This window comes from Thunnus maccoyii, chromosome 16 (genome assembly GCF_910596095.1).
Source record: "Thunnus maccoyii chromosome 16, fThuMac1.1, whole genome shotgun sequence".
NCBI classification, from domain to species: Eukaryota; Metazoa; Chordata; class Actinopteri; order Scombriformes; family Scombridae; genus Thunnus; species Thunnus maccoyii.
In genome coordinates this window covers 6162974-6187896 of record NC_056548.1, presented here as the reverse complement: position 1 = coordinate 6187896, position 24923 = coordinate 6162974, and the positions used below count along the sequence as shown (strand labels likewise).

General features: G+C 39.4%; 2 protein-coding genes across 2 annotated transcripts; both read right to left on the bottom strand.

The window, feature by feature from the left end:
• Positions 1–1464: 1464 nt before the first annotated feature.
• Positions 1465–7711, bottom strand: pank2 (pantothenate kinase 2). Its single transcript, XM_042389154.1, has 7 exons — positions 7329–7711; positions 6466–6818; positions 5594–5847; positions 3899–4075; positions 3482–3605; positions 2319–2444; positions 1465–2211 (listed from the first exon to the last, which is right to left on the bottom strand). The coding sequence occupies exons 1-7, from the start codon at positions 7540–7542 to the stop codon at positions 2161–2163; spliced, it is 1299 nt and encodes a 432-aa protein (XP_042245088.1). The 5' UTR covers positions 7543–7711; the 3' UTR covers positions 1465–2160.
• Positions 7712–9170: 1459 nt separating this feature from the next.
• On the bottom strand, positions 9171–17743 carry mavs (mitochondrial antiviral signaling protein). Its single transcript, XM_042389454.1, has 5 exons — positions 17656–17743; positions 15818–15940; positions 14728–14908; positions 12477–13144; positions 9171–11239 (listed from the first exon to the last, which is right to left on the bottom strand). The coding sequence occupies exons 2-5, from the start codon at positions 15938–15940 to the stop codon at positions 10499–10501; spliced, it is 1713 nt and encodes a 570-aa protein (XP_042245388.1). The 5' UTR covers positions 17656–17743; the 3' UTR covers positions 9171–10498.
• Positions 17744–24923: the final 7180 nt, after the last annotated feature.

Below are 24923 nucleotides of genomic sequence, written 5' to 3'. Positions count from 1 at the left end.
ACCTCAAGAAGACGAACGTTAAATTAAAAACAGCAACAGTTCACTACACTGTACACACTGAACATACCACTACTCGTGGTAAACTTAGATTTAGAGAAAATTCTGGTATTCGATGCCCTTTAGTTTTACCTCCAATTTCTGCACATTCATCAATATTTCCAGCTGGGGGCAGATGTTTGGGGTCACTGATACATTACAGTTCAGTCTCACTAACCTCAACACTGATTCTACAGGTTTCCTGTTGCTAAGGAGAGCTCAGGAAACAGTCTGAATTATAAACTTCACAAGTATGAACATCTCAACTGAAAAAAAAAGGACAGTAACAGTACATTATACATCTTTACAGAGGCAGAAACAATCCATATTCTACAACAGTAACAGTTCATTTCTTCATCAAAACACAAATCTGATATAATGGTGACTTCTTGTGCATTTTTATCAATTATGATTCAGAGTCTTGAATAAATCTTTAAATAAAAATCATCCAGTGTGGAAAACTCACTTGTTTTTGCATCAACTGTTTAAATTGGTGATAATGACTAATTGCTCTAATATAATAAAACATAAAGTGTAAGCGGTTGTAAATGTTTCTAAGTGTCGTGTTTTAACTTACCAGGAGTACCAGGTGGACGGGAGCAGTTACAGTAACAGCTAAATGATTGTTTTGAGTTATTTCATCTGCAAGATCGACTTTGTACAAACTAGTGTTTGATATTCAGAATCTTGTGATAATTCAGAACTATGTAGAGTTAATTATCAGCTACAATCTTGATAATCGCTTCAGTAGTTTTTCGAGGAGAAATGTCAAATTTCCTGGTTCCAGTCTCTCAAATGAGAAGATTCATCGTATATGATGGTAAATTCATTATCTTTGGGTTAAGAATTGTTTTTGGCTTTGGAGATGTTTGGCTTTTTTCTCACATTTAATTTGTCAGTTGATTGACAAAATATGTAAATGTGCAAATTAATCAATAATAAAAATAACAGAGCTAAGTTTATTGTCTGTGCTTTCCTAGCACTCACAGTAACGGTACGTGTATTCGTCCAGAACCGTTACAGGATGTTCGGTATGTGACTTTTCTTCGGTTGCGTATGACCCAAACAGTTCTTGTCAAAATACTTTAATAGTCCACTGACTCTGACGTGCGGAACAATAATTCTAGAGCATGAGTTCCACCCGGAACATTTTGGCAGCGCGTTATTTAGCTGTAGCATGCTCATGGATGTATGCTAGCCGGTTTGGTCCCTCTGATGCATGTTACCGTTGTAGCTGCTGGAGGTGAAGCTAGTTTCAACTACTTTATATACAGTTAGACCATAAATCAGCATAAAACAGCTGTCAGCAGGCGTCCCGACTCCCTGCAGAAACAGAAAGACTGTTTTCTTTTTCCACTGCAGCAAAACTAAACTGTTTCAGTAACAGTTTTGGCCAATGAGTCATTGTTGGATGTTTTCTAAATAAAGACCAAAATGTTATTTTCTACCTTTCTTTTTTTTTCTGCTGTACCGAAATCGTACCGAACCATGACCCCAAAACCAAGGTACATACCAAACCGTAAATTTTGTGTACCGTTACATCCTTATCATACAGTATCATCCAATTTAAAAAGCTCCCATCCACCTGGTACTTAAGTTAAGTAAAATCAACCATATAAAACACTATTTGCCAATATTTGGACCAGGACCTGATATCCACTGAGGGCTACATGCAGTCCACAAGACAAAACTATATCATGACGAGTACTTTTTAAGTACCTCTTATCTTTAGTATTTCAGGCAACCGTGGTGAATTTCCTTGAGAAACGTTTCAGTCACAGCTCAACTCATTTCTTCTAAGTCATGCAGACAATGACTTTGTCACTTTTGCTGCATTCGACTTTGATGTGAGCAGGAAACCGGTTTCCATCCACTGACCACAATAGCAGGTGTGTGTCAAAATTCAGAAGCCGCTTTTCACCATTTTACAAACCAACTTGATTTCTGAGAACATGATAAGACCTCTAAACGTTTTGACAGTTTGCCTGCAACAACCACAATTTAGCAGTAACTGGCTGGTGGCTGGATGTTAAATCCCACCTTGGAATTGACTCTGAACAGTCTAAAGTGCTAATGGTCTTTGCAGCAGATTGACAAGTGCTTCTTTGGATGTAGTTGGACGGATTAAGAAGGATGCAGGAGCTCCAGCAGGGCTCCAACTGCTCCAAAGTAACCCTAAAAAAAAACAACAACAACACAAAAACGTAGTTTAAGTTAGTAATCATTGAGGCATGAAACTACATTTTCGGTCTCTATGGGGAACGAGTGGTAGCGTTACTCACCTCATGCCGTAGGAAGAGGGCTTTGAGCTGACCTTTGGACCAGTAGTCCATGGCGTAGGCCAACAGCTTCATAGAGAGGGTGTTCACTCTTAGGAAGTTGCCCACAAACACCACTCTCTCAATGTTCTTAGCAAACAAAGAGATAAATAAGAGAATAAAGTAAGTTTATCTCAAGAAAGTATAAACACATGATAATACTTCTTCTTTCATCCAAGTGACATTTTTAAAGGCAGTTATCCTACCAGACTGATTCTGTTATTACCATAAAGCTCAGTAAGTTATCTTTGCTACTTTCTTCATGTGCACAAAAAGAAACATTTTTAAGACAGTACATGAATATTGAATAATGAAGTTAAGCTGTGTAATTGGACACATCATCATCATTTTACCTAAATAAAGCTGTAAAGAACTCTCATCAGTATTAATGTCAATGTCTCATATCTGTTGTTTCCAGACACTACATATCAATTTCTTAAAGATAGATATTATTGGTTCATTGGTTACTTTTATTTCAATATAAGTGTGTAATTGCATCTTTTACTTCCTGATAAAAGCGACATTCTCTGTTTTAAAGCTTATTCTATCAGTAAATACATTATCCTGACTACTGACGAAGGCTGTGTATTTCCAGTGTGTTACTGCTGAATCAAATCATCATTTTCATAATTTAATTGTTTTTTGTATTTTAGTTGAACACTTCCTGTTTTGGGCAGTGAAACATGCAGGGAGTAACGCAGTTTACCTCCTCTACGCCTTCATAGCCCTGTACAATGCTGCTTGATCAAGACGCCACAAGGCAGCACCGTAAAGAGGCTGAACGCAAAGAGGCAACAGACAGCAGCTTCCACGGACGGGAACTGAACTGCTTTATTTATAGAAAGTCTTTATGACAACAGCTGTCCTGATAAGACAATTCTGACCTTGATGTGAACGCTACGCAAACAAAAAATTATCAGTTATTATCAGGATTATCCATATTTTGCTCCCACTTCAGACAGTCAGATTAGGACTTTGTCACGTTATCAGCTGTGTTGACTTCTGACAAAATCTTAATTACCTGGTGAAAAATAAACATTTCCTCAACACTAATCTTGACACTAATTCATCCACTTTGGACTTTTTTTGCAGATAAACACACAGATGCCCCCCCCCGTCTTACTAACCTCATTGAGAGCGCACATTCGGGTGATGGAGCCGATGTTATTGGTGATGGTGACCAGTGTTGCTCTGGCCAGGTCCGCTTTGGACACAGACTCCCTCTTCTCTTTGGACATCATGTTGCCAAAACTAACAAATCAAAACACAATTTGTGTTAAAAGGAACAAGAGCTTAAGAGAGCCTCTTGACATTGAAGGAGAACACTTAAAATTCTGCAAAAGCATCATTCAGACTAAACTGAAGCTCTAAAATATACAGAAACAGAGATTAAAAACAAAGGATTCTTCTTTTCACCCTGCAATAGGAAATAGAGTAAATTTAGCACTTTCTTGGATCGTTAAAGCGGACTCTGTTTATACTGGAGTCCACCACAGACAGGCTCATGACCCACGGTTTTAAAATAAAGCCGTTATAAACCGTACCTCGAGGCCACAGCCCAGCCTGGCAGTCCAAACCTCTCGTAGTCTCCTCCATAAATGTCCCGAACCAGCTTGTCCACACGGGTGCTCTCCCCTTCAGAAGCCATTTCTAGGGCTTCCTCGAAAGTAGAGCAGCCAGTCAGCAGACAGCAAAGGCCCAGGAAGGTCCCACCACCGAGGCTGCCGACACATAACGGACGATATATATATAAACAATTTCAATCATTCTAGAAATTTAAAAATACAGTCAGAAGCCAGTCTGGAATATCTGCTGCTTGCTTGGCTGGGCAGCGATTGTAATATCTCATTTAGAGTCTAAAATTAAACGCGAAGAGAAACGTCTGCCAAGAAGTAAAATCAAAAGTTTATTCCACAGGCTCTCCATTCAAATACACTCATCTTGTGTTTCTTCCTCAGAACAAATGACAGAGGGCCATTGTGTTGAGTGAAAACTAAGCATTCATGAGTCCCTTTCAAAGCTGCCAGACAGAGAAACCACCCGTGAAAACAGACCAGCGGCGAGCGTAGGAGGAGGGAAAGACCGAAAAGAACAACAGCCAAACTGTCTCTTTAACTAACTGGATTCAAAATTTAATATGAAATGTCAAAGAAACGTTTTGCTTCGTCTCATGAGGAAACAACTGGCAAAAAAAAAAGAAAAGTGGTTTGGTCACTGGCAGCTTCAAAAATGCTGCTACATTTCACACCGAGGCAGCAGGGAGACACAGAGGGCAGACGTCACCAAACAGCCTCCTGCAAAGCCCTGAATCACTTTAAACTGATATATTATATAACTTCTAGATGCTGAAGTCAAATATTTCAAATTGTTACCTGCTGCTTGCCCTTCAAGGCATACGAATGAAGATTTAAATGCATAATGTTGCACTTGACAAAGACCGTACGTGTTCTTTCACTTTCTATAGATTATTATCTGACCTCTGAACGGCATCTTTAATCTTTTGATCGGTGTAGGTCTGACTCATGAAAATGAATGCGATGCTCAAAATATGTGGTATTTTTATAGTGTGTCTCATGTGTTAACAGCTTTTTATGATCGTGAAATGTTTTCTTTACATTACCAAGTAGCAACATGGGTAAAAATATGTGATATTACTATCTCTCAAGGTCACTAATACTGACACTCCATTATCAGATTGTAAAGGAGCAGTGTGTAAGATTTAGAGGGGTCTATTGGCAGAAATGGAATATTCATAAGTATGTTTTCATTAGTGTACGATCACCTGTGTTTTTGTTACATTAGAATGAACCCTTTATATCTACATAGGGAGCAGGTCCTCTTCTACAGAGCTCGCCATGTTGCACCGCCGTGTTTCTACAGTAGCCCAGAACGGACAAACTAAACTCTGGCTCTAGAGAGGACCTTTTGCATTTTGTGTGATTTTTGCAGCCACTGTAGGTTCTCCTACACGCTTGGAAGGGGAGAAGGAGGGGTTGTCAGTTGGTTGCAATCTGCAACGTCACCACTAGATGCCACTAAATCTTACACACTGGTCCTTTAAACCAAGGAATAGGAATTTTAGGGGATTTTACCATTTTCTGACATCTTATAAACAAAAAGATTAATCATGAAATTGCAATCATGAACAGCAACTGTTTAAATAAATGTACAATAAGTTCAGCATCAACATGTATCCAAACAGTGTTTCATATTTTCTCTTTTCTCTCGTGGATCATTACCTGGTCCCAGTGACTCGTTTGTAGTTGTTCTCGGAGTAGACGGCCAGGATGCTGACCCCGGACCCTATGTTGACCAGCAGCAGAGGATAGGGGTTCTCCAGTGTGTAGGGCTTCTGGACGCAGTGATCCGGGTCTGTGGGGTTTTCAAAGTAGTAGCACTCAGAAGAGACGCTGGGCACCACCGAGTCGATGTACAACACGCCTCGGATCAGACAGTCCAGCTCGTCCAGCTTGTGAAGCTGCAGGTCAGCCATCTTTATTTGTTGAGAGAAAAGAGAACATGTCTAACTTCACTCAAGAGGGATGTGGTCATGCAAACAGAGGCAGGAAACTAGGGGAGGAGATAAAAGCAAGGGGTGAGAAAACAGGAACCTTCTTCACAACAGGAGTGGGTGTCACTGTAAAGAAAAACCCACAATAATCAAAACTCTGCATCTTCTGGTGATAGAAATTGACCAAAAAAGCCAATTGTGCAACTGTACACCCCCCAATTTGATCTTAATGTAGAATGTGTTGCCCTTATTTGAACAATTAAATTTACTGATGCTTTGACATTGTCTACTGGGCTCTAGAAGGAAAAAATGGTATTAAAAGTTTGTCAGAAAATTAATCTGCTTGGATTTCTTTACCATTAAACGAGTACTTTTTAAACCTAAGAAATCAATGCAATGTCCTGTTTTTCTTGATATCTAAAGGCAGTGCTGCTTTATCTTCTAGGTGTGGAGTTGCGTGTTGTGTGATGTGATTACGGGCATTCCCATCAGAGGCTACAAATATGTTGTGACTTCACAGTTATCTCACTCCTTTCCTTCCTGACCAAAATCACTATCCAGCCTGTAAAAGCAAACAAAGGAGTGCGACTGCAGACCCACCGTGCGGAAATCGGACTCAAACTTGTACGCCCCCCCTCCAGTGGCACAGAGGGTGGTGTGGAGGCTGGAGAAGTGCTTGTTACGGCCCATCTGCAGGAAGGCCGGCAGGTCATGCGTGGGGAAGCGGATGAAGTGCAGGTTGCCCGTCCTGCCGCACAGCGTCAGGTCTTGCAGCTCCAGGTGCACGTCCCTGATGCCCGTTTTGCCATAAGCGGTGTTGGAGGTCAGGTAGCGCCGGATGCTCTTAAGGTTCTCCACCTCTTCCTGCTCCTCCTCAGCTGTGATGTCTTTAGGCTCAAAGTACACCAGCTTCACCAGAGTGCCTCCAATGTCCATGCCAAACCAGGGAAATGCTGCAGCATATGGGACAATATATGCAAAGAAATTGTTCATTAACCAACATTTTGCATAAATATTAATTATTACATTGCAGTGCATTATTATTATTATCATTATTAGCAGTATTTTAGTGCTTAGTGACAGTGAGGACAAATAGGGCAATGCTGGTCCACATAAAGGCAAGCAGCTTCATCCACAGAAGCACCAGTACAGTGTGTACCGCGAACGCCATCTTGTTGCAAAACAGGTCCTGACTATTTACTGCCGCTACACAGCTCACCAATATTACCTTGTAATACCAACGTCAAAATGATTTTACATTGGATTAGCATCATCTCAGCACATTATAAAGCCACAGTAATTTTATCTAGAGGAATTTATGTGGATAATTACTGTATTTTCTTTTCAAATCTGTATTTTCACTGGCTGTCTTTTGTGGGGAACGCCTTTGATTTGTGTGGACATGCAACGGCTCCATTTCCCAGTAAATACACTAAACCCAGGCTAGCAACGTTAACACCTACGCGGCCTTGTTTTCTTCACCGAGTCGCTCCGATGCCTCGCCGCTGAGTTGGAGGTCCGGCGGTCGGATGTGGCTCGTCCAGCGGGTGCGGCTGCCTCATTGTTGGGCTCGTTTCTGAAATAACCGGGCATCTCTATGGCGGAGCGCGGCTGCTTCGTGGGCGTTTCGTCTTCGTCGGTAGTTTCATCGTCGCGTTGGTGGCCATTGAACGCCATTGAAATTACTAATTTACAACATTTATGCTGTAGTTTGTGATAAATCAAATCATTAAACGTCAATGATTTATGCGGACAATGAAGTCCAAGTCTCAACGGGCTAGCTAATTAACTAGCTAAGTAGCTGTGTTGTCACTAACGGCCGGAGTGCCCGTCCTTTTTATGTTCGCTGTCAGCCCAAGGTGGGCGGGGTTAGCAGGTGATTGAAAGACGCCAGAACCAATCAGAATGCGAGTCCGCCTCGGTAAACATTTTATAAAAGGAGGTTGATGTCACATTTTTCTTTTTTTTAACATAAAAAACATGATGTATGAAAAACAAAAGAGAAACAAGAACCAAGATATAATCCCAAACAAACTGAGAAAAATACATTATAAAATCTTACGTAATATACAGTGGAAGTAATACTGTATCTCAAAATACTATATTACGACATTGTTATTATTATATTTATATAGCTGTATCATTGTATCTTTTCCATTTATATATACAGTATCAATAAAAAAGCTTGGACACACCTACTCATTCAAGGTTTTTATTTATTATTTATTATTTTTTACTAGTTTCTACATTGTTGAACAATAGTGAAGACATTGTAACTATGAAATATGGACTACCTTATGAAGCTAGTTATGATATTAGCAATATATATAGGCAAACAGATGCTAATTTGAGGAATCTAAAATATGAAACAAAATCCCATATTTTTTATTTCATAGTTTTGATGTTTTCAGTATTGTTCTACAATGTAGAACTATTAAAAATAGAAGAAAAGCCTTGAATGAGTAGGTGTGTCTAAACCTTTGACTGGCACTGTGAATATATATACAGTATATATTTATCTATATAGTATTTTATTAACTGTAAAGTGTGTGTATATTACATACACTGCACATAAATGATATATAACACTATATACAGTATTTTAATGTGTTATTATGTATAGTATATTTATTATTCATCATTCATTCATCATCCATTAGTTATACCTATATACCTATACATATATATTGTAAACATGCCATGGCTACTGGAGATGTACGACTGGATTTTTGGATTTCTGAAGCACTATTATCATTTGCAATCACTTCTTAAAGTGATGTACATTGTATATAGCTTTTTTTAAATGTCATCTGTCTTATTTCTCTTTTTACTTTATTCTAACAGTTATCTTATATTATATATCTGTTTTCTTAACCTGTCCCTGTGCTGCTGTGATGTGAAATTCCTCTCTGGGATCAAGTTGTTATCCTAACTCTTATAGTTCAAAATTTGTAAATGTCACCTATAAATGTGATTTTTTTGTATGAATGTTCATACACAACAGCATCTTGGAAGAAGCTGGAAGATTATTTTGATCAGCAAACCAATAATAATAATAATAATCTAATAATAGACAGTAAAAGGTAGTTTTCAAATTCAGGCAGAAGTTGGAAAGCTTCTCATCTAAATCTTAGTTGAAGATGTGTATGTATGTACAAGCATGATTTGTAACATCACAACTAGTTTGGAAACCAATTATGTTCCAGTATGCAACTTACATAAGTGTGATGTGGAAACTTGAAGCTCTTCAGTGTGATTCATGTACCAAAAAAGCACAATTTTATAAAGTTGACATTCACTTTTTTTCATCATTTCAGGTTTATTGATGTGATTGCTAAGTGCATAGCTAGAGACTGTGCATACAAACTGAGACAAAACTTAAACTGGGATCACAATTTACATGTGTACGATACCTTTCTTCTACAAAGCATCTCTGAAGCTCAAATATCATCTTACAATGTGCAAAACGCTCTAAATTGCTCTTTTTTTTCCTGACATTTCGTGTATCGACAATACTTTTTACAATAAAATCTCTCACCTGACAGAGCACATGACACATTCAAACTTGTTTTCTATTTGATGGAGAAGAAGAAAACCTATGAAAAAACTACATCATTTCAAACATTTACACAAGGTGATAGCCAGTAAGCAGTTGAGGCTGTCTAGACCAGAGGTTCCCAAGGTTTTCATCGTACATCTTTAATAATATTTCATTATGATGATTACGCTAATTTCAATAAAAATTTTTTAGCTGTAATATGTTTTCAAACATCAAAACAGAAGACATAAGCAATAACTGCCACATGTCACAGTAACACAACACGCTTTCTGGCTCAGACAGAAACAAGGGGACAGTGCGACAAAAAGAAAAATCTCTATCGAGGGTTGTGATGGTTTTTAAAAAGTTTGGGAAACACTGCTGAACCTGAAATATGCAAAATATGAAACTAAAACTATTAGCTGACTGATTCTTGTTGAATATTTGGTTTAAAACACACAATGAGTGCTTTGGAATGTTTCTGACATATCTGTGTTTTCTTGAAATACATACCGGTAATTAAGATAAAGTGTATATATATATATATGTACAAATAAATACAGACGGTGCACTAGCAGTCACTCACAGCCCTATTTCCGACTATCCACAGGAGAAGAAAAATTCCAGTGTAATGCAGGTACTTTTTCCACCAGTCCAGTACAATTCAGGTCCTTATTATAATAATCCTCAATGCATGACAGCCAACAGCCATATCTAGAAAGTGCTTATCAGACAAGTGAACGTTTCTATCATTAATATCACCTTTACAAAACACATAATTGCAGGGAGTGTATAAACGACCTGAGATCTCAACCTAACTAGAAGAAGATGGGTGTTTTTTTTTTGTTTGTTTTTTTTTTTGCTCACTAAGGTCATTCAACATTAAAACGATACAATATAGTCAACTTAACAACATACTAGTAATTAATGACATGATCAAAGTTCTGGTCGGTCAGCTATTACTGTGGGTAATAATTAAACAGCTGGCTCATGCCACCTCAGTCCAGTGACTACAATAAGGCACCATACCCTTAAGATCCTCTTTCAAAAGCTTTAATCTCTAATCTTCTCTTCCTTTAAAGGTATTAAATCTCCTTAATTCTTAAACCTCCACGCAATCAGCAGTGCACAGGCGCCCACTCCTGCAGCGGTCAGAATGTACTTTGTGTTAGATGGCGGGGTGTGAGGGGCCGTCCTCTCCTCTGAATCCTGCGGCGTCTTCTGCTCTGGTGCAGTATCAGCTGGCACAGGTGCAGAGGGGTGGTAGTTTACACCGGAGGGGTTGTTTAAACTAGATACAGTATCAGCAGTGATGCTGGTTGGTGGTGCAGAAGTGATCTCTCTGGCTGCTTCACCGTTGACTTGCGGCGCTGAGATTTGGCCGTCTAGGTTAAGGATAGACGGCTCCTCGGCCACGTGCACCACATTCACCTGTACGTCCTGCACGTCCAAGCTCAGACAGGGAGACTCGTAGTGGTTCTCCTCCGGTTCGTTGTAGTCGAGAGCGATGCCGTTCTCCTCGCATGGCAGAGCGGAGGCTGAGTTGACGGTGTTGGAGATGACGGCTGAGCATGCAGGGACATGGGCAGAGACCACAGTGTCTGGCGCAGATTCGCTGAATTCCAGACGCTCGCTGTTACCTGAGTACGGCGCCACCGAGGAGCTGGGTGCAAGGATGGTAGGGTTGCTGTGATTTTGTGGTTGGATGCTGACGAGTTGGCCAGGCTTGCTCAGACACACAGAGGTTTCATCATGGAGAGAGATGTCAATCCCAGCAGCACCAGGCAGGGTGGAGGTTGAAGCTGTAGTTTCTGTCCGCGGGCTGCTTTCGATAACCTGCAGGTGAAATTAACATCACATGGCAGGTTTATTTTTGACAAAAGAAGCCAGTGTAGGTTTCTAATGTTCCCCTTTTATAGAGGTGGATGAGGCTTGATAAGTCACATCTTCAATAGACTGCGCTGTAATGCAACACCACTACTAACTATAACCTCAGACATGACTATAGGGTTGCATCAACTTCTCTCTAATAGTGTTGTGAATATTATAAGTTTCATAAAGACAGTAATGATTGTAGGGTTGTGTGAAAGTGACATAAACATTGTTTCATTTCAGCACAAGAGGAAATGGTAACTTTTATATTTATAGTATTTTGTACATTATTGACATTTATTGTAAATGAAACTATATACAAGCTGCTGTCTTTTATTTGATTTACAGGGTTAGGACGTCCCTCTCTGCCTCAAATAGCATTTGCTAGATTTTAAATTTTATCTCTTTTTTATGCTCTGGGTTTGATTTTAACCTGCATCTCCCCAATTTCTGCACCAAACTGAAAGTCCTGGTTGTCCTGCTGCATCATTTTCTGTGTCTCTTGATCCAAGTGCTCCAATTATACGAATCGCATCTTCTATAAACTTTTTCCATGAGTTTAAAGCCATTTGACTGACCCTGTGGTCTCTAAATGAATGATCACACAAATGTTTGTACAGGCGTACCTGTTCAGCAAATCTACTTTTGAGGTCGTCCATCCCTGTGTATGCAGGTGGCAGGTAGCCCGGTTTCAAAAATTGTGAGGTGCATGACCAAGTGGAGCATAACTGTGATACATTCTTTCATTCACTTTGTGAAACAATAGTGAACCATTGATTTAATAGCCGGAGTTACATCCCAGTACAGTAACTTCCATTTTCGCTCATTACTGAATGGAAGACTACTGCTGAGCACTGCAGTGTTTATGTTCATTCATTTACTGCAATAGAAAGTGGTGAGCAGGTCTGCAGTGGAGATGGCTTTGATAAATGTGTCTAACTGAGAAGGAGAGTATCACTGAGTCTGTAGCTGCCGTAACCCCGACATGTAGTTATATTTTTGAGGAGGTGCGCTTTAGCTACGGTGTAGCAAAACTATATATCCAGTTTAACTGTCCCTATGTAAACAACTAGTTTTAGAAGGGAAACATACCAATTAAACCACCCAGAGAAGCAGCAAAAATATACCAGAATGCTTTTTAGTGTTTTGAATATGTGGGTTATTCCGGGACATGTAGGAAAATTAATAAAACAGTTTTCACCTGTCTAGTGGGAGGTTCAGATGTTTCTTCAGGCTGCAGGACAGCAGCACATTCTTTGTCCTCAGGAGGCATGGTGTCCTGGACTGGAGGCTTCTCTGGGGTCGGCATGTGGTAAGAAGATCCATCGGTCACATCTGAGTTTGTCTGAGTTGAGGAGGGGCTCTGTGGTGGGCTGACCTCGATGGTTGATGTAGTCTGGAGAGAAGCTGTCTGGCACGGAGCGTCTGTTCTCACTTGATCAGGAATCACACCAGAAACATCCTGGATGTCTGATTCAGAGTTTTCCTCTGGCTCCAGGTGAGCATTAATCTCCCTCTGTGGTGCCGGGGGTGTGGTTGCTTGAGGGTGGTGGACTTCAGGTGAGGGAGGAGGTGTTGATGGAGGGGAGGGTGCCGCTGCAGCTTCAGTGGACTGTGGAGGCTCAGGGACAGGCTCAGGTGGGGAGGCAGCTTTGGGAACTTGGGCTGCTGGTGCTTGTGGCTGCACAGGGGTTTCCAGACGGGGTGAGGCCTGGGCAGGTGGCTCTGGAGGAGCTGATGCTTCAGCTGGCGGAGCAACAGCAGCCTGACTGTTGCCGCCACTTCCTGGAACGGACAGCTCGCTGGCAGATGGTGCTGGATGGACGTGTGCCCTGACGACGTTCGCTGGAGGGGTGCTGGGGTTGGGATCTAGAGCAAAGCAAACAATGTTGTTATTTAAATGTGTTTTGAATGCATCTGACTGACGCTCTGGGAAATACCGAAGGACACCTGCAGCTAATCCTGAAACTTAACAGTCATTCATTTGATGGAACACACAAATGAATATAAAACACTACATTTGTGTGTCAAATCCTCCTCGAAGTAAGACAAGTATTTGCTGTGATGACTCGTTTCTCTGTGTGTGTAAATCTCTGACAATTTAGAAGTCTAGGATACTGGAATTTGGAGTTTCATGCTCGGTCATTTCGGTGAAATAAAACAACACTAACCTTTCTCACAACTCTGCACAGAGCTGTAAGTTATCTGTCAAGGTCAGACAGAAGGGACACACTGCACATACGCACATATACAAGCTAACAAAGCTGTGTACGAGTCTGAGGCAAAAATACACTAAAATATTCACACTTTTCCAAACAAACATTTAGTTTCCAAGTGATTGCGACATACTATACTGAGGCCAATACACTAATGCGCCAATATCAACACACTCAACCAAGTATATCAGATAATGATGTAAATATAGGACCTTTTGATACACAGTACAAATGTTTGGCCACAAACACACCAGCAAAAACATTCATTGAACATTGTAACAAGACGGACCTGTTCAGCATTTTGGAAGAAGGCTGAGCTGGTTTTAAACACATTGTGTGTTAAACTATGAACTTAAGTCGAGGGTCAACTAATATTCCTTTAATATCTCACACACTACTTAGCTCATAGGAAACCTTAGCCCTAGTTTGTGCCTCTCATGCATCCGTTTTCTGAAAAATAAATACCTGATGACCTTTGACGAACCCAGACGGTGGTTTAACAACACTTACTGCTGTTCTGAATTTAGCATCAGAGTCTTCAACACCTCTTCTAACCACACAGATGAAAAAATATTGTCTGTTACACGACTAAAAGTTGCAGGTACACAACCTTTTTACCAAGTTGCTACTCTTTTTTTTCATGCAGGTAGCCAGACATGTACTTGCTCATTTTGTACAATATCAGAAAAACACAAAAGTGTTATTGTCTAATGGAAATGCAAACTAATTGCAAGTAACATCAATATATAGAGAATTATAACCGATAATAAATACGTTATACAAAATAAGCAAGGACATGTCATTTCCAACAACCATCTTTGTTCGGATTAGGAAACGAAGTCGCAGCTTGGTAAATGGATTAACTTTTTTTTTAGTATGCAGCAGACAATATTTTTTCATCCAGATGGTTTTATAAGAATATTTAAAGATTCAGGAAAGTCCTTGAGAACAGCTGTAAGTGTTATTTAATGTCCTTCTGGGTTTTTCAAAAATCGGTGAGCATCAATTTTACAAAAAAAACTGATGCTTATCTCTGTGACTGCAGCCTAACCTGTGGCTGAGGGAACCTGTGATATATTTTGATAAAATTAGTTTGAGCTTAGACTAAATAATCTTCACTCTGTGCAAACACTTGGAAATCAAAGTGAAACTTCCATCTCTACTACTACTTCCATCTCTTACATTAGATCCTCATGCTGTATTATAGAGGTGTAGCTAATGGCCTTGCAGACTTACTGTTAATGCCTCTCAGAGCGTTGTATTCTGCTCTGATCTCAGCTGCTATAGAGTGCTGCTCACACGCCTCGAGTGCCGCGATGAACTGCTCCACCCAGTTTTCTCTCCTCTTCAGACAGTCCAGGAGAAGCACCATGCCGTCGTAATTCCCACAAGTCTCTCTTTTTGCCTCTATAGTGTCCTGAAATTTGATAGCATAAAAGAAAAACACGCATAAAACAATCGATCCGGGTAATAATCCTTGTGTACCACCTATTTAATTTCCGGAGAGGGTTAACGTTCAAAATGTACTAGTTATAAATTATTAATTACAGTCATCAGTTATGATAAACTTTATTGTTGAAGTGACAATATCCTGCCAAACAATAACCAAATGTTAGGATCCTTGCCAAAAAATGTTTGTTGTGTGATTATTACTCGGCGCAGTTATTGTTTGACTCAACTGTCAGTAACAAACAGCAGCCTGCTTCTACCTGAAATTACATTATTAAGTCAAATAATTGCCCTTTTGGAGTATTTTTAGCATTACAGCTGTAATAAAATTGAAATCAAGGCATGATAAAGAGTAGTAATAGTGATAATAGTAGTGTAAAGGGTCATCTGTTGTGAAACGAATTATTGCCTTTGGAGAAAAAAACTGACCAATGGGAGGCTTCGTATATCATAAGGAGGTAAAGTGCAGCACCAGAACTAAATATAATCTTGCATTATGTTGAAAACAGAACAATGAATAACCAAAGTCTTTAAGGTCCATATTAGAGCTGAGTATAAAACCTCATTGGTGACATCAACTATCTGGTTATGTTTCTAATGTTGTTCACTTATTCTTTCATGAGATATTTCCGGGTTTTAATCAAAGTTATGCCAATATTTCATTTAGGCAACATTCTTGTGTGGCTGCTTGTGTCTTAACATCTGAGAACTTTGGTTTAAGGTGAGGAAGAAAGAGGGTTTTTCTTGTATTTGTTCCAAAACTCAGGTGTTGTGTTAGCACTAGTATCGAAAAATTAGTGCCGATACATTATATTTTGTCCAGTATTAATTTCCACATTGATACCCAGTCCTACTTCTTATATCAAATAAAACTTACCCTGTCGTGAGCAGTCAAGCAAGGCAGATGGATCATTATCTCCCTCACTTTCACCCTGCTCACAATCTTCGGCATATTAGGCCGCAGGTATTTGTCGTACAGTTTGTCACTGGCGAACGACATCTGTGAAAAAGGAGACGCAGACATTTAAGTCTTCAAAGATGTACAAAGTTGTACTCCTGATACCCACACAAAGCTTCCAACAGTGTGATTGTGCAAAACAGTACTTAAATAGTTAATACACATGCCTCCTACATTTTAGGAAACGCCTCAGTTGGCAAGGCCACATTTACTCGGACAACCCACGTCTCGGCTTTCTGTTTTACTAACACATGAGATGTGAAAGTACCCAGAAAATTGAAGTAACGAAACTAGATCTTTGCTGACGGGCAAAGACACAGAGAGGGGATTTCTTCATTCAATTAAACTGAAAGTGAAAGTGAAGATCAGATGCCAGGAAAATATTAACATTTCCCTTTTCTTTAAGTGTTTCCCAGACACAATTCACCAGTAAATGTACAGACATGACTTTCTGCACACTCCTACATTTCAAGGTTGCATGTGCAGCTGTCTGGAGTAAGAAGAAGGTGAACAGGCCCTGGTTAGTCACTGATTAATCACCTCCGGACTGTAGTTTAATATCTGAACTTCAAATGTTCCACATTAAAGTTTAAAATGTTTCACTCCAAACACGCCCACACATTCCTATGGCTTTTCAGGGTCAAATAGAAAAGTATGGCACGTTTTTTTTGGGCTTTTTTTGTAATGAATACACCTTAAACCTTTCAGCTTGTTTGTACCTAAACAGTCAGGTGAAATAATCTGTTGTCACGTTCAGTCGGGGGGAACGTTTTCACAGCATATCCTGTCACCACCGGCCACATCAAACCGAGCAACCAGCACGTTAAAGTTTAGAGTAAATGAGGGACGGCAGCGGTTTTCTCATAATGGAATAAACGTCAGAGGTAACAACCAAAGAGCAAAGTCTTCCTCACTGTATCATTAGCCCCACAGAGGCCATGGTTTACCACACACAAGTAGATATAATGCTGTGTGTTCAGGCCTTTGGAGGAATTTGAAAGATTTTCTGTGTGAGTGTGTATTACCTTCAAGCATGCATGTCAGTGGTAAAGTGATGAGTGATTGCAGATTAACAAGACAAGGAAGGTGGTGTGTGAGAGAGACAAAAAAAAAGCTCCTTGACACAAGACAAGGGCAAATTATGCAGAGCTGAGCCAAATGAATGACCTCTAAAGTGGCAGGTCATGACAGTCCTTTGCTTGCCAGAGTCTCCTTGGCTTTCCAAGGCTCTGGATCACATCTCATGCATGGCATAACTTGTTTGAGTGAAATCTTACAGCTACTGCTTCGAGTCTTACTCTTATTTTAGTCGCACAAATCTCACAAGAGTCGACAAAGAGTTGACCAGGAGTGAAAGTAGACATATTTAGATTTACATACTGGCACAAGGAAGCGAACAACCTGTCACTAAACCTATAACGTCGCCTGTTTGGAAGTAAAAACTGTGAAGGTTAAAAAAAAGGCTGCACACAAAACAAAAAGGACGATATAAACTGATAGCTGCCACTAAATTACTGAGAAACGTGGCAGTAAAATAAGACATATGTTGCTACTTAATAGATATTAGCAGTTAAAAGTTGTGTACAAGCTAACGTTACTTTATATTAATAAATACGACACAACCAGGCTAATGTAACCATTGTTTCCTGAGTTGCCGAGCTTTTACCGGTTTAAACATTCAATAAAACCCAAATTCTTTGTAATCACAAAGACATTTTTGGCTTATTTATCGTAATATAGCATAATGTAGGGCTCACCTTTCGTGTTTTAGAGCCTCAGCAATTCGTGACTCCCCCAGAAGTGCTATTCCTGCTCTCACTAAACCTGACACACACACATCTGCGCAGCTGTTGCCGCCCGTGTTCATAATTCTCCATTCCGATTGGACGACAGAGCCGTCAATCAAAGAATGCACCAATAGAATCGAGCTCAGCCTATATAGGAGACGGGGCGTGCATAATCTTGACCCTAATCGTGACCTTTCGCTGTGCTCTACTATGGGATGGCAGCAGATTTAGATTGAAGCTCGATCTCTGGTTTACATCTGTCTCTAATCCCTGATCCTAATCCGTTCACATGGACAGAGAGGGAGAGGAGGGGATAAACTTTGTTGTCAATGCATGAAAAACAAAATATATGCCGACATAAGCCTATAAAGTTTATCCTGTTCTAAATGTGTGGTAGTAGAGTGTGACTTGAACTTCTGTTCAAGTCACACTCTACTTGTATTTCCCGAAGGACTATTACATTGCATTGTATTACTGTTTACAGGTTTATAGGTGTTTATGATGTTGGGTATGCTGCTGATAGTTAAATTAGATTAAAGGATAGGTTCACATTTTTTAAAGTTTGTCTTAAAACAACTGTCAGATGCCCAAACGAACAGTGAAAGAGGTTTTCCTCGCTGTAATCATTCCTCCTGTTCATTCTGGCTATTAAAATATCTCTTTCAAATGTGCTTTCAATGTAAGTGATGGGGGCCAAAATCCACAGTGTGTCCACACAGTCATTTTGTGCAAAACTGCATTTAAAAGTTAATCTGAAGCTTATATGAGGCTTCAGCAGGCTGAGTTAGTCACAGCAAGTGGATATCTGCCACATTCACAGTCTTTTTAGCATCAAATTCCCTCTTTGTGTTTCTTTGGACAGTGTTTCCCTGTTGAGCTGCGGTGGAAGTATAGTAACAAAAAGAGGAACTTTGGCACTAAAAAGGCTGTCACGCTGAAAGATATCTACTTGATTTAACTCATTTGGATAGTTTTTGAAGCTTCATATTAGCTTCAGATAAACTTTTTATTGCAGTTTTGTAGAAGGAGGTTTGTGGATTTTGGCCCTTATCACCATTTGCACCAAACGCATAAATGTGAACTTTTGATTAGTTTATGGCCAAGTAAAACTGTCAAGATCATAATATGGGCACGTTATGAAGTGGAGAAGAAAATGAATCAGCAATTACATTTGAACTTTATGTAATTGTTTCACTATTTCTTTTAGAGAAAAAATGCCAAAAATGTTTTGATTTCAGCTTCTCAAATATCCGCATTTGCTGCTTTTCTTTATGTTATATCACTGTGAATTGAACATCTTGGGGTTTGGGACTGTTGATCGGACAAAACAAGACATTTGCAGACCAGACACCCACCATGCTTTCCAGGAGACAAAAGGGGAGGCACTGAACCACTTCCTGATTTTAAGATCTTGCTGACATCACCAGTGATGTCATGGGTTAGATCAAGTATAGGGGGATTTATTTTAGTTAGTTAAATGTTTGGTTTTGTATTTATGTTATTTATACTTATTTTGGTTTATGGTAAGGATTTATGCTGTGGTTGATGTGTGTCTTAACAATGTTAACTGATACAAGGGACATTGTCGTATACCAGTTGTTGGTATAAGGGAAAGGACACCCCTGATAGAAATATGGTTCTGCCTGGATAGATTGGAGGGCCTATTTAAAGGGAGAGTTGTTAGTTTGAGAAAGAGCAGAAACAAAAGAGGACGTCAGTGCAGCTGCGTTCAGGTAAGTTTGATTTTGCTTGATTTCATTCGGTCACCTCCAAGTCAAAGCTTCCTCACAGGTAAAACTTTATTTTACAGTAAAAACAGCAAATAATTGTAAAAAGCCAGAAAGGGTTGCAGAAATGTCCTTTAGGTTTTAATTTAATTTAATTTTTAAAATTGTATTACATGCAAATGAAACAATTTGCTTTTTGCCCATTATCTATTCGTATAAGAAAATTAACAGAACATCAGTGGGTCACTAAATGAGGGAGAGGAGGAGTGAGACAGTGATGATCAGTAGATACAGAGTAAAAGAGAACAGACAACTTTACATTAAGATGCTGTTATGTCTCTCTGTCTAACTTTTGCGATTATACTAAAAAACATCTTCCTTATATGATTTTAAAATAGCAGTGAAACACACTTTTACAGCACCAGAGCTGCAGACTTTTAGAATTTGCAGAGACTGAAGTGAAATCTTGGTTACTGCTCACTATAAACCAGAAGGTGGTGCTGCTTACTCACTCACTGAGTCAGGTTTCTATCTGTTCTGTGTGAGGAGAGATGTTCTGTATAATGTATGTATTTAATCCTTCTGCATGAAATGAGCATGACTCCAGCGATCTGTATTAAGAGGAGATCCGTCTTTGCGTGACAATAATCTTATTTGACGAACATCTTTGTTAACTAGCTGTAAGTTACCGCCAGCATGAGCAGGATCCCAGTGATCTGAATTACTGGGGGATTATGGGATGGATAAAGGCATCAGGCAGGATGTTGCTTTATTACACTGCAGGTCTGTTAAACAGGGATTAAAGATGTTTGAGTGCACTGCTTGTATGTAAAGGTTTTTCATGATTATATGCTGTTTATCCTGTAAATATGTGTACAAACACTTAATATTTTATGCTCTTAAATGCATTGCCTGAAGAAAAATCACATCATCATATTTATGAGGCAAAAAATTCCATCGTTGCTGAATCATGATCACAGCATAACCTGTGTGGAAGGATCAAATTTGTTTTTGTTTTTCCTTCAGCAGATTTTAGGTTCTCTGATGCTGTTCGCTGTTTGATATTTTTGCTGGAAAATGACCAATGGAAGGAGATTAAACACCTCAAAGAATATGTTTGTTGATTTGGTGTCGTTTTTGTGCTCATGTGAACTTCGGCTCATGTCACAATGTTGTATCTAATTTGAGTTGTAGCAACCTCACCTGTCATTCAAGCTGTGTGGGCGGCGCTGTGACGTCTCCTAACAGCTTGCAAGCAGGTGGCGCTCTCTACTTTGTCTGTTCGGCCATGGGGGCAAACGCTGTTCAAACGCAGTTATCCTCCTGTTTATTTTGAACAACTGTAAATGTGAAAACAGGTCACTGCCGGGGGATTTTTCTCAGGAGACACAGAAGAAAGAGAGTGTTTAGAACAGCAAATATGAGGTGAAAACAGGTTGAATCCCTGTTGTATGAAAATGTGAAAGGTTATTATCATGATGATTGCTTCTTTAAGAAATATGAATTAAACGTCTGGTTACCTTTGGCCTGCAGTCTAGACATCAGAGTGAAGAGTTAATTACCAGTGATAATTAATCTTTTCTTGTACATTTTGTCTCTTAATCATGATAATAATATTTGTGATCTAAAAATGTAGACTGGACGCAGACTGGATTCCAGCTGCTTGAATGACAGAAAATCACACAAAAGAATATCAAAAAACATACAACACACATGTGACTCCCCATGCAGCTCAGAGCATATGCTAAAATCAGCCAGTCCTATTTGACTCATGTCTGCTTTAAACCTTTCATATCTCGCAGGGCAAACCCTCCTCAGCAGGAAGGAGGATACAAACAATCACCAAATAAAGACGCAGCGAGAGCCTCGGGCAGCTGCAACAGCCCATCACGGTTGAGTGAAGAGAAAAAACATCATGTACATCTCAATAAAAGAGCAGGACTGTACTCTTTTCAGAGCCCTTTAGCTTTAAAACTACAGCACATTGGTTAAAAAAAAATAACAACAAAACAAAAACAACAAGATTCTCACGTAATGCCACAAAAAATGTCTTAAATCTGGTTTGACCCTGTACATCTTTTGTGTACATCAGCATTAACTGGAGCTTGTGGGATCAAAACAAGTATTTTTTCCAGTATATGAAGTAATGTCAGCCATCAAACACACCTTTTGTTGCTTTCTTTTGCCTTCTGCTAATCAAGCCTGGCAGCTTTTTCATTATGTGCGAGCTGCCAGAGTTCAGAGCTTGGTTAAAGTTAATCAGTTCAATTTTCAGCAGAGACGGCCTGAACTCTTAACCAACACATGATGACGGACTGTATGAATGATGAATGAGATAGCTTTCCTTGATATATTTAACTACGTGCAGTCATGCATGCTAAAAGGAGGCTCTCATCTTCTCTAAAGCAGACAGACAGTAAAATGGAGATGGGACCTTATGGACTGTGCCCCCCAAGGCAGCTGGATTACTTTTATGCCAGTATTATGTTTATAAGGCCAAGTGAAGCAGAATGTATTAAGCGTTGCACAACATTACATAATACGCTTCTTGGACACTGGCATCATGGATATTGCCACATATAGACCTTTGAGAGCATCAAGCATCTCATAAAATTGTTCCAACCAATTAGACCTACCTTTTATGAGATAGTGGCGGATGTTCGGCGGCTGGGGTTAAGGTTGTTTTTTTTCATTCACCCAGGGCTGAGCCCTTCAATGAGAGGTAAGAGGAATCACCAAGGAGACGGTTGACTCATCACAGATCACTTATGTTATGAGAAATTGTCTCGACTGCAACCGGATCCACCGCTGAGTGCATAAAGGTTGTGTCTCCCTGAACTGTAAGTGCTTATTATATGTGACCTGCATATGTCAGACATGCACTAACACCATACAGGCTGGACATCTGTTGGAATCTCTCTATATAAAGGCAACAATATAAGATATAAACAGTAGTGGTGGAAAGTAAACACACCAAAGTATTGTATTTTGAGGTATGTGTTCTTCAAGAGTAAAGCTCATGTTTGTGTGTGTATCCAAAGCCTGATATATCTTATTCCTCTGTGCCGTAGACCTCTGTTGTTGTGCAAAAACTATTAAACACATCAGTGAGTCACACAGTTGCACCGGGTTTGTTTAAAATCTGCTCCAAAGACCGAAAACAGCAATCACATTTTCAGTCTATGGAGAGTTGTTCTGTGTAATTCAGCTGCCACTGAGCACACATGGGAATGTGGCTCTGTTTACAGTGCTTTGCTTGTTGTGCTACATATCACAACCTTATGATTTTGTACTGCATTATAAATTGTAAATAACTTCCGTACAAAGAGGTTGTGATATGTAGCACAAGAAGCTAGCGAAGCTCTGTAAACAGAACCGTGTTCCTGCAAATATGCAGTGCCATCTGCCTTACACTGAACTACTCTCACTGTTATTAGTCTTTGGAGCCGTTTCTAAACAATGTAACATGCTCAAACTCTTTGCAATGAACTGACATGTCGCCCAGTGTAGCGGTGTGGCTCATTGACGTGTTTTTAATCATTTTTGGACAACAACAGAGGTCTACAGCACAGAGGAATAAGATTTATCAGGCTTTGAATACATGCACAATACTTCAGTAAGTCAGATCAGTCCATTGTTGGTTTGGCGCTACACATTTCCTTACTTTTACTTTGAATGCAGAACTTATATGATAAATGTGCAATAAAATATTTTTTCATTGTGGTAATTTTACTTTTATTGAAGTAAAGTTCTTATACTCTTCTTCCACCATTGACCAACAATAGAGTCTAAAACAGTTGAGCACAGCAACACTGTGAATAGTTGCTGCCAGTTTGTGCTGTTTATTTACTATATACACTATAGGGGCCCCTGCATATACATCCACTGCTTACACTGCATGCAAAGTACCTTGCTGACTGTATACACACCTTGTATGTATAGTATGTCTTTTTTTTACTTTAAGTCCTTGTGTTTTAAGCAAATCCTGTCTCTGTAGGCACATAGCAATAAAAAAAAAAACATGATCTTGACATTAACCCTAAGAATAAAGTGGTAGTTAACTGGCATTTACATAGATATGAATGGCTGCAGAAATAAAATATTTAGAATCTGTTTCATCAATCTTGAAGGTGTAGAAGATTAATTTTTGCATCAGTATGATAATGCCTCCAGCATCTTTCAGTTAACATGACTATAAATAAGCTTTCTGTATTAGCACTGTTGAACCTAATTGTATCCCTTTCTTCTCTAAAGTCAAAGCTATACAAAGACTGGAAAAAAAACAACACCAACAAAACTGGAGGATCTTTAATCTTTACTGACATTTCATAGTTTTTCATAGAGTTCTGAGGTGCCACTGAGCTGTTCAGTCAACTTTCTGCTTCTACAAAGCTATAAATAGCCTGTTTATTACAGCTGAGAGTCTGTCAGGTCCTCTGGCAATGTCTTTCAAATTTTTTTGAAGGATTAAATCAATCTGAGTTGTTGGAATCAGCTGCCAGATGGCACAAGATCTGCCTCAACACTAACCTCTTTTAAAAGCAAGCTAAAAACTTTTCTCTAAAGCCCTTGATTAGCTTTTATCCTGCGTATATGAGTGTTTGCGTGTACGTGGGAGGGTGGAGGGGTGAGCATTTTGATACTTTTATGGAAGATTTGTTGTACAAATGAGCTGATCCAGACACTGATACTGATCTTATTAAGCGGATCAGGCGTTGGCCATAACATGACAAATCCACATTAAATACAGTTTTTAACATTTCAGCTATCAGTTACATTCATTAAGTCATGGTCGCCAACTTTGCACCACTTGCACCACAGTAATCCCTGGCCTCATATTACCTTATCTAAAAATGATCCCAATGAGTTCTACACAGTGAGGTACACAGATACAAAATTTGGGGAAAATGGAGCAATGTTATCAGATTAATACTCGATATCAGCAGATACCTGAGTTGAAGAATTGGGAAAAAAAGAGGTGGATTGGTCCATCCTTCCTTCACATAGAATATCCACAACAATTCTTGTCAGTTTATTAATTTATCTATAATTTTGTCATCCTGTTTTTCCATACTGTAATTTTGCTGCCTTGATCTGTTCTGTACATACAACATCGAATGCATGTCTGTCTGTCAAGATGGATCCTTCCTCTGTTGCTCCTCCTGAGGTTTCTTCCAATTTTTTCCCTGTTGAAGGTTTTTTTGGTTCCATTTTTATTGTTTGAATTGAGGGTCTAAGGATAGAGGATGTTGTAAAGATTGTAAAGCCCCCTGAGGCAAATTTGTGATTTGTGATATTGGGCTGTAAAAACAGACTTGTCTATGAACTGTGCTAAAATTAGATTTGTCACCAGTTGACATCACCTTTATTCCTCAGCTGTTTATTTTATCATTCTTTTGGGACACTTTTAAGTATATTTCAAATACATTTTGCTATAACATTGTTCATCAAATTCATATTTCCATCATGTTACATGCAGTTTATGATCTTATAGCAGATCAGTGCTATTTA